The sequence below is a fragment of the Aedes aegypti genome, chromosome 2, assembly GCF_002204515.2.
Source record: "Aedes aegypti strain LVP_AGWG chromosome 2, AaegL5.0 Primary Assembly, whole genome shotgun sequence".
Lineage (NCBI taxonomy): Eukaryota > Metazoa > Arthropoda > Insecta > Diptera > Culicidae > Aedes > Aedes aegypti.
This window is the reverse complement of record NC_035108.1, coordinates 93,393,045-93,404,255: the sequence shown is the minus strand read 5'-3', so window position 1 is coordinate 93,404,255 and position 11,211 is coordinate 93,393,045. Positions and strand designations below refer to the sequence as shown.

The window sequence follows — 11,211 nt, the reverse complement described above, 5'->3', positions numbered from 1 at the left end:
AGTATGTATCAAGTCTTGCGAGCTCGTGTGGAACATTTTTAATAATATGTAATGATTGGAGAAGGCGGATGAACCATGAATTACACCAGCTTCTGGGAGATCCAACCATTGTATACCTTACAAAAGTTGTGAGGTTGCAGTGGGTCGGACATGTCATCAGAATGTCGGATAACAACCCGGTGAAAATTATTCTCGAAAACAATCCGACCGGCATAAGATCACGTGGTGCGCAGCGAGCAAAATTGGTCGATCAAATTGAGAACGCATTGACCGAGACTACTAAGACTACAAAGCAAAACCATGCTGAAGATGTCTGGGTTCGATTCCCGGTCGGTCCAGGATCACGATATGAGAAAATGGCAACTTTGACAAATAAAGCTTTCAGTTAGTACCTGTGGAAGTGCTCATTGCACAACAAGCTAAGAAGCAGACTCTGTCCCAATAAGGACGTAATGCCAAAACAAAGAAGAGGAAGAATCGAGACTAATGGAGACGTCTCCTACGTGCAGCAGAGGTCACCCAGTCCTTAGCCTAACTGGTAAGTAAGTAAGGTTAAACAAATTAATGTTGCAAATACGCCAAAATTTATGAAATCGGTTTTTAAAGAATAGATTTTTTTCTAACAGATTTCGCAATATAATTATTATTATGGGATTATGTGTCACTCAACTATCTTGTTAATCTCAATGTTTTTGTGGGTTTTTTCAGGCTTATAATGTTCAAAATAGGAAAACTTAATTCGTAACCATTATTACGATAAAACAATTAAATTTAAAAAAAATTGGCATTTGGCATAATTTCAATATATTTTCTGTACATACTTTAATTAAAGAGTTTAGCATTTTATTACCGTTTTATTTTAGTAACAGCTGAATCTGTTTTATAATAATTTATTTATACTCTTCTTCAGCAAGCCGCCGAAGAAGCGGTATAAATTCATCAGAAGATTCCGGTTAAATTATGCCACCGAATTCAATCGGACTGTAAACGACGACTTTTGTTGACTTCCAACCCGATACATAATTTTTCGGGAGAGGCATCTCCTTTTGGAATTCGTTACCCAATGATATAACCCTTGAGAGTTCTTTATTTGCGTTTAAGGGGAAATGTACGGAATACTTTAATAGTTAGCTTGAAGTTATTTTTTAGATTGTATAAATTATTGAAATGTTTGAATTTATATTTTTAACTAGTGGTCCCGGCAAACTTCGTCTTGCCATCAAGTAGGCTGTTGAAAAATGTCATGGGAGCACCCATACAAAATAACATATTAGTACTCCCCCGTTTTACCAAATTTTCCGAAAACTTCCCTAAACTTTTTCGTCGCACGAACACGTCGGAACCCTTCAGGAAGACAACAGTGAAAGAATTGTGCAAATAGGTTGTCCCGTTCTCGAGCCATTTCGTGACATACAAACACCACTCCATTTTTATTTATATAGATTAGTAATGGTAAAACGACACACCTTCCTACGCATTCCTAACATAATGTAACAATTCAAAAAGACGCTAAGTTTTATGTTACGAATTATTAGTGAATTAAATAATAATAAAAATAAAATAAAATAATTGAGAAACAAGGCATACATAATATTAAATTTTAAGATGAAAAACTCAAATAACATGAAAACCATAAGAAATATAACTATGGTATGTTCAGCAAAGTTGTAGCAAATGATAACTATAAAAACTTTGTTTAACATAGTAGGCCAATAGAACTGAAAAAAATAAAAAACTTAAGGGCTGATTTCTTCACCACCGCTTAGGCCTCAAACCTAGTTTAACTATATGGGTAATTGTGGTTTACGGCTTAAGCCATGGTGAAGAAATCGACCCTAAGAGCGAAAACGATTTTTTATTACATATACTCAATTATCTCGGCTCTTAAGCAAAACTAAGAAAAAGTTTGTTCAGCAAAGTTGTTTCTATCATCATTTGCAGAGTTGCTCGCTGTCACTATCAACGCTTAAAATTTGCTGATTTGTATAGGCCGACTGCGATACAATTCGGATCATTCTATATCACATCAACATCATGCTGTCTACTCTATCACCAATGCATTGATAGCGATAGACTTGATGGATTAACTTTAATTTTAAATTAAGCAAATAAAATGTCAACTTATCAATACGATATTTTTGATAATGCTGCAGATGAATTGAAACTATGTGTTGGTCACTGAAAAACATTATGCTCTAGAGAGCGATGTCGCATCACTGCTGTTGGTTGCCAAATCAAAGTGATATTGATAGCTCGCAACTGATATTGATAGTTTTAGCACAGACAAACAGACGTATCAGCAAGAACAATTACCAATTTAAAACATAGTCACGTGAACATTTACGCCCAATGCTAAAAATACTTCATTTGACCAACCGTGAACTAGGTGGCGGTAGTGAGCAAACGTCAAACTCTAACAAAAGTGATACGAGTGCCACGAGTGCCCTGTCGGCCAACTACCGAATATTAGAATTGGGCGTTGTTCTGCTGTACGATGAAAATAATTAGAGTGTTACGTCTGTTTGTCTGTAGTTTTAGTAAATCGGCCATACGCTGATACGACTGATATTGAGCAACTCTGATCATTTGCTACAACTTTGCTGAACATACCAACTCACGATTCCCTCCCCTTGGTTATGCGACCTTGCCGCGATGGGAGGGCACAATCCATTAGCCCATATGATGGAAACCAAAGGCGTAACCTGTAGTGGTGGTATCACATTTTGGCATTTTATGCTTAAAGCCGCGTCATAATTCATATGGCATAGACGCAATAATATCTCGGATGTGATCCAACGGACATTCTGCGTCATTGATAGAATTGATGCCCATTTCAAATAATTAATCTATTCGAAGTGGACATTAATACTATTGGTGACGTTCAGTTTGCCTTTTGCTAACCAGAATGATCCGTAGCCACTCTTACTATTAGCTAGTTAGACACATCGTTATCATATACGACGTAGGGAATACTTAGGAACTCTTAGGAAAATGACTAGTAGATTCACTGAGTAGAAATAAGTGGCGACAATCTTATTTTAATATGGTTTTTACATTGCCATAATAAGAAAAACCTCTTTTGTAACAGCGGTATAAATAATCTAATTCCAGCTTCATTTTCGCAAAATTTACAAGTAGAAAGTAGGCGTTGTGAAGCATTACATTTGCCACCGAAAAGTGAATCTTGTAGGAGACTGTAATAGAAGCCTAAGGTAACTTTACTCTTCAATATTCACTCTAAAAATGACTATGGAAAGTAAGACGCTGAGATCGATCATTAGGGTACACTTGCTAGTTTCGAAAAATTGTTGAACACTTTTTTCTTTAAGGATATATGAATGTAATGACCAATAAATACTTTTAACAACAAAAATGAAATTAACTAGAACTACTACTAAACAGCCTAATTTTGTTAAGACTTGACGACACTTGACATTTAAGACTCTAATCTTACGTACAAGACAATAGTAATCAGAATAGCACTTGAATGACAAATTATTCAAAACCATTTCGACTAGACAGTATTAGTAATGCACTACTATTTCAAACAAATTCTACACTACTATTTCAAACAAATTCTAATGGAGCTGCTGATTTTCATAATGCTTCCTTTTCTCAGAAGCAAGGGAATATGGGTACTTTTCAAAAACTACCACGTCACAATACTAATAAAAAACAGTGTTCATGTGGGCGCCATTGCCTAGTCCGTCTGAGTATTGGTCCTGGTAGAGGGGAAACTTGGCAAAAGCCAGACCGAGGGTTCAGCCTTGACAAGTAAAGCTGTCAGGCAGCTCCAACTAAATACCATAAAAAAAAAAAAAAAAAAAAAAAAACTTTGCTGAACACATATCAACTCACGATTCGTTAAAATAAACAAGTTGGCGTATACGTCACTCTTGCGATCACGGTAAAAAAAGTTGATGCGTACACTTTGTAGTACCGTCATTATTTACACATTCTTTAACTTTGAGGATTTGTAACTCTTAGAATTATGGATAGATGTTGATAATTTTTGCCTATATTTAAGTTGTATATGTACGTAACAAATGTGCAAAATATGAGGCAAATCCATCAAGAAATAACAAAAATGCTTGAATAGCGAAAAAAGTGTGTCCTTCAAGACAAAAAAAGGGACTACTTTGGACATTTTCACAATTTGCTAATGAAATGATTTTTCCTTATAACTTTCAAACTGATTCAATAGATTGTCGTCCACTGTGATGTTATGGAACGTTTTTCATTGCTAAACTTAATGTAGAAAATTGCAAAGCTAGAATCAATTACTCATATATAACAAATTTGAACGAAACATGCCATTCACTATTCTCAGTTTGCAGTATGAAACTTAAACTTTCAACTTCCTCTTAAATGGAACTATCAGTTACGAGTGCTCGATTTTCAAGTTGACATAAACGAACGACGTAGCTACTAGGTACTGCGATGATGAATGAGTTATGATGATGATGATGATTATTTAGCCACCATCAGCGCAAGGATTACCTATGGCTGCAGAATCATACCGGGATGGTATGATCTACCTGATGGTTTGTTGTAGCAGGGCTAGTTAATATCTTTGAAGACCTTTGGAAGACAACACTAAGGCTGTTTTCTCATGATAAAAGGCTGGCGACCCCACGCACTTTCATCCAGTCAACAGTTCAATTAACTCCCTTAGGCTACCCCTCCCCAATACCCAATATATAGTAATATATCATATATAGTGTTATTAAAGTATCTTACCGTAAAATTATAGAAATAAAGAAATTAAAAATTATACTCATCCATATTCATCCTTCAGATTCTCCATCATCAATGTTCCCAATCCGGATCCGGTTCCACCGCCAATCGAATGCACCATTTGGAACCCCTGGGAACAATCACAACCTTCCACCATTTTTCCAATTGTTCCCAGCTCCTAGCATCCCGTTGACCATACTTTCCGGGGAAAAGAGCTGCCCGAAGCGGCTGCATTTCAAACCGACCATCGCACCCGGCTCCAGATCGGCGAAGATTGCCCTTGGTACTAAATTGCAGCAGGGAGCTTCCTCAAAGTACACGTTGATCCGTTGAAGTGGCAGAAAGTGTTTCCCTATAAACTGGCCGCGCTCGTTTAGGCAGTGCTCCTCGCAGATAGTTTCCCAGAATGTCTGGGCGATTTTGTTGCCACATTGTCCAAGATGAAGAGCAACGATTTCACGCATAACTGAAAATTTTGAGTTGCAGGCTGGCCGAAACTTATTTTTTGGGTTTTTAAAAAGAATTTTCCAAATTTCTCACTGCGATGATGAATGAGTTATGTACAAAAACTCTTTTTTTTCTATTCTTACTGTTATATGAACGATATGTTGAAGGATCACATTAATACCAATAACTAATTTAATACCAGTAAGTAATTTTCATTAAAAAAACGCAATCTATGAAGTAAAGTTTAGCAAGATCGTAAAGAAGTAAGTTTGCTTTTGTAATATAAGGTACCGCGGGGCAAGTGGGTAAATGGGGTAAGTGAAAACATTTGACATATTATACTGAATATGTGAATTAACGTTTCAAACTCATGCGTCAACCTTTGAGGTCATTGAAAACATTACGATAGGTAAGAGATTTCTGAAATTTTTCAGCCATTATTGCATAATAGAGTGAAAAATTGTTAACCTGTCAACTGTTACTCCGTAACAAGTTGGCGGCGTACAATCTTATTTTAATATTTTCAGTGGAAAAAAATTGCGGAAAATAATTTCCTGTTCCACTTCTTAGTTGTCCTCTGTGACAGTTTCAAACTGCAATAAAAAAAGTTTTAGAATTAATTCGACGTAGACCTAAAAATAACTAAATTTAAACACCGTCAATTTTCTTATCAGGTGGGGCAAGTGAAAAGTTTAGAGATTAGAATTTGTGATTTCTTTTTAAGTAGCCATAAGTAAACATGGTTCGCAATTATCATAGAAAAACATAACGTGCTGATAATTCAAGAAACACTATACTGAAGAGTTAAAAGCTATTAGAAATCATGGAAATTCTCTAAAAGATGTTGCCAAACATGACAATATCAATATGTCTACTTCGGGCAGCCAATTAAAAGCAAGACGTTGACTGAAAAGTTGCAATATTAGAGAACACACGGAAATCTCGTGGAATGTCTATGTAAAGCTAGTTCAAAACATAAAAATGGGGTATAGGTCTATCCACATAAATACATCCTGCAAATACACAATAATCCACCCTAAATACGTTATTGAAGGATTCCGTTTGATTTCTCCCGAAGAGTTATCCGCCGTCATATCCGACTTTCTCAAAAAGAAATAACGAGCGGTGGAAATTCTACAGAGCAGAAATGCAATTGATGTTTTATAATGTAAGAACTAACATTTGAAATGTTGCAGTTATAATTTTGTTGAATCATTTCAACTAACATAACTGAACAGAAGAAAATTGAAGTGAAAATAATAACATTTTCTTTGTTTACAGGTTACTTATGTTATTGTTCATTGGGAAGCCTTAACAAGTGTTAAAGCTAATAGAAATCGTGAATATAACTGTTTGTTTTTGAATGTATTGTTCAAAACGGTAAACTTTTCACTTGCCCCACTTTTGGGGCAAGTGAAAAGTAAGGAGACATTTTTCAAAAACTTTTTCTGTATTTTTTTCTTCAATTTTCCATAAAAATCAATCTCAGCATGCTGCTTATATATGGTGGGAGTCAAGCTAAAAAATATACACAACCTCATTTGTTTCAATTTAAAGTCTCTAGAATTGGAAGAATCTCAACTATGCGAATTCCATTACCCACTTGCCCCACGGTACCTTACTTTTAGCTTCTTAGTAGTTTAGAGCTGGCTTAAGAGTAGTTCAATTGAGGCATTTGAAGGATGCAACTGTTCTGTACAACAAATTCATGTAAAATATGACGAAATATAGTTTTTTAGAGATTATGTTGTGAATTTCGCATTGGTACGTATTGAAACATATGTGTTTTATGTCTATTCACTTTTACAAACATTTATTTTATTTTTTTTTTTTATGTTGTAAAATACACAAACCAAAACATTATAATAAAATAAAAGTCGCAAAAAAAACCTTTGATCAATTATTTTAATAAAACAACAATTTTAAGCTAAACAAATCACAAGATTTTCATGAAACATGACGATTCGATAGTTTTGTGATGCTCCCAATAAGTTTCCAAGACATGGGTAAAATTCAAACAATGTTTATATAGCCAATGTATTATACCTTGTGAATATTTATTCGGGCTTTTTTTGAAATGCTTTCTTGTTTATCCTGTTATTGTTGATGTTGTTTCAAGAAAAAATCATGCCTAGTGGTAGAGCATATATTGGTTAATAAAAGTACTGAAGACACAAAATTGCTCAGATTGATATTTACGCTGCTAATAAATACAAAAGGTGAGTGTCCAAAGTAGCCCCTGGAATCAAAAGTAGCCCCGTCCGACGGTACTGAAAGTTCTGAACATATTCTCAGAAGCAACTATGGCTCTAAAATCAATAAATCGAGACGAAAACCTCATGTCCGCCTGAGTTAGCTTCCTGGACCTGTGTGCACTGGTTGATCGGGTTCGTTTGAACATGAGATGTTATTTAAAAGATAGTTGTAGCAGCAATGTTGCTGCATTTTTTTCTCCTGTTTTCCAAAGTCAAGACCTTGTTTTCAAATTTCAAATAAAGAAATATTGCGTCACTGATCGACACCCTAGTTCATCTTCTGTTATCCTGTTTATTCATGATATTTATCTAGAGATTTACCCTTCTTTTAAACATAAGGTGTTCTTTCGAGGGTTATTGCAATAGCGATGTGACGCACTATTTGCCCTTATTTTCAACATGGCCTATTCTTTTACGTAATATTACAACAGTGCTATGAGTAAAAAGGAGTAGGGTAAATGTACCAATAGTGGAGGTACTAAGCACGATTGAACTTCATTTAAACGCCCAAATTCAAGATGCGCAATTTATGTACATGTTAATGTTTTAACGGGAAGTAAAGACCGTTGACTTAATGAGAAAAATGATTTCATCGCAGTAATCCACGGCATGTCAGTGAAAAATAATACCTCCACTATTGGTATACTGTTCCTTTAGTTGCGGTATATTTTTAATTTGTGTTCCTATAGTTGTGGTATCCGTTGATTTCTTATGGGATCCTCCACTATAGGAACACTTTACCGCAACTATTGGTACAAGCAAGTAAAGTTTTAGCAACTTTAGTGATATTTCATCAGTTTTAAAGCAATTTCAACGCTCTTTTCAGCTATTCCGTGAATCAACAAGCCAATACGTCGATTGGCAGTGTCGGTTCTGTGGTTAATGTAATAAAATCAGTGAAAACGGCACTACCGCAACTATAGGAACACCCACAACTAAGGGAACACTTACCCTATCTGAATTATTATACCAAATAACCTTCACTTTTCAGATGGTTTGATATTATGCCAAATGTCCGTTATGCCAAATGACCCTTTATTTTCACATAGTTCAAAATTATGCCAAATGGCTGTTCAAAATTATACCAAATGGCTGTTATGCCAAATGACCCAGACCCGTAAAAGAATAGCTTTTCCGCAAGACCACGCTGAGGGAAGCTCGGTTCGCATTCCTTTTCAATCTTAGACGAACTGCATAAAACTATTTTTTTATCTTTATCAACGAGATTTTTAACCCTGGATTAGTTCATCTCGGGACCTACGACGTATAAATCTATTGTTAATGTAGATGTACATGAAAGCAACTAGAAATTTAAACTGGGATTAGCTGGGTTAATATTCTTCTGTGTGCATCATGCAACGCCTCCATTTATACAGAATTAATACCTTAATAATTGCAGTCAGTTGGGATTGAGGGAAGGAATATTATTGTTAATTGGCTTAAATAAGTAAAGGCTAGTCGGTCTTAGCCTAGAGAAACAAATACTGGGTACCCCCGTTCGTTTGACCACATTTAATCTGAACACTTTTTAATTTGTACCCCGCTAATTTGCACATCGTTCAGATTAAAAATGGTTCAAACGTCGGAACGAAGTAAAGTGGAATGGAACGCTGTAGAACGGAACACAGAATCAAAACAAAACAGTGAAAGAGGTGACCAGAAACAGATTTCTAGGGTGACTAGATGTTCAAATTAAAAATGAATCCTGATGGTTTGCATGAGGTATCGTTCAAATTAACGGGGTGTACGGTAGTTCCCTCTAGAAAATTAAAACTATCTATCTAAGTACCATAAAATGAAGTGAAGTTGATAACTTTTGAGAGACATTGCTAATACCTTGAGGGATACATGTTTATTATCAACAAAATATTTTTAAAACATGTACTGGTAAGATGTTAATCAAATTATGTAAATGAAATTCCAACAAAATGTTATATACATTATGCATCCGGAAGAAATCCAGACCAACACTTTTTTTAAATTATTGTTTTCTCGGGCCACGAGCACCGCAGCTAATATGTGAATAGTGCGCTGTATTCATAAAAATCGTAAGAATGCAGCGCCACACTAAAAACCTGGTTTCAAAATGGTGCAGTTGAGGCGCGTCGCGAGTATCGCTGGCGCGATCCGGTTTGGTGGTGGTGCGACAATAATTGTTGAAACCATCGGCTCCGAAAGGGACTGGAAAGAAGTTGTATGTTCCGTCGTTGGCAGGGTTGCCAATAATCCAGTTGGACAAAGCATCATCGATAGTGTCCCGAAGGTCATCGTTCACTCGTTGATTGGCAAGATCTGCGCTCTACCACCCATTCTGGAAGATCGTCTTGAAACGTTGGTGGACTCTGCTGTAAACGTTCAGAGTTTCTGTCCAACGGTCGACTCGTGTGGTCTGGAGGAATATGTGTATAACGTGACCCTCCTTCATAAGCTTGTTGGGTACAACACCGGAAGACACAACTAATAGCAGACTACTGACAATCCAGTTCCTTCGCCTAAAATCAGCGGCGCACACTGGTCCAGATCAAAAAAAAAATCATGGCAAAAATTACGCATTCCCCATATTAGACCAGTTTTGATCATGACAAATGTTGTGGAACATGTTTCTGGGTTGCAGACCCTGTTTGGGGCATATTCACCATTTTTTGGTTTTCATAGAACAAATTTCTATTAAAATTACAGTTTTTCATACATTTTGAGGCTCTTAACATTTTCACAAAACGTTTAGGCAAACTTAGGCAAGAGCATTCATCTCTAATCGATTTTTTAGATTTAAAAGAGCTTTTGGACAAGATATCACCGCGGGAAGTGGCGGTGAGCGATTTGTATGATATGAAAAAGCTGTTCTTTTATTATTTTAGGTACCTACAATGATAGCTGGTAATTTAATGAGGTTAACGACAGACAAAACTAAATTTTCATCCGGGAAAGTTAAATCTAGGTAAAAATAAGTTACCGACCAGAAAAACATATGTTGAAATCTAAAATTAAGTGAGTTTTGGTGAGGATGAAAAACTTGAGTTTTTAAGCAAAAATTAAGGTTTTTGAACATGAACCTCTATTTAGGGTCAAAACATGAAGAAAAACAATTTTGTTTTAAAATTTGTGTATGTGTTTTTAACTATTTGATATTGTAGTTGAATGTTTTAGTTTGTTTTTCAACTAAAAACATGTTTGGAAATTGGGTTTCTGGCAGCTTTTTAGAAAACTGGACCATTGTGCGGCGCCGATCTGGGCTGTAATACGCACCAAACAGTAGTGTAGTACTAACTGGACCGGAAAAAAACGATTCATGTCTTCGCTTTCCTCGACGAAGGGTCAGGAGCAATGCTGTTGGACCAAGAAATGACCGACGAACTTGAGCTAGGCGGTGGCCCTTAGTCCAACATGCCTACGCTGGACGGGCGGCACAGAGCGGTGCGAGAAGGATTCGTGTATCGTTCGCCTTCAAGTCGCAGGACAGTATGAAAGTACCAATTTCGTTATACCATGATGCACGTCCACGGATTTTGATCGAGACCAAGCATGCACAACTGGGATTAACCTTGAAGAGTCGAGAAGGAAATTTCGGAGAACCGATCGTCGTTTAGGTTTAAATATTTAGTTATATTATTAGTTCAAATAATTTTAATAATTTTAGCGTCCGTACTAACTAGCTAAGCGTTTTAATCATTAGTTTTCTTTTTAAATTAATTTATATCCCCAAGCATGACTGAAAATCAATGGAAAAAGAGGGCAACGCAAAGCGACTGGTCACAATATATTGTTACAAAAA

The 11,211-nt window shown here is 36.1% G+C and overlaps 1 protein-coding gene across 1 annotated transcript; it reads right to left on the bottom strand.

Moving 5' to 3' along the window:
- Positions 1 to 4,877: 4,877 nt before the first annotated feature.
- On the bottom strand, positions 4,878 to 5,201 carry LOC110675116 (tubulin beta-2 chain-like). Its single transcript, XM_021839493.1, has one exon. The coding sequence runs from the start codon at positions 5,199 to 5,201 to the stop codon at positions 4,878 to 4,880; it is 324 nt and encodes a 107-aa protein (XP_021695185.1).
- Between the last annotated feature and the right edge of the window lie 6,010 nt (positions 5,202 to 11,211).

Coding starts and splice junctions, on each gene's coding strand:
- LOC110675116 (XM_021839493.1), bottom strand. CDS start 5,201: ATGCGTGAAATCGTTGCTCTTCATCTTGGACAATGTGGCAACAAAATC.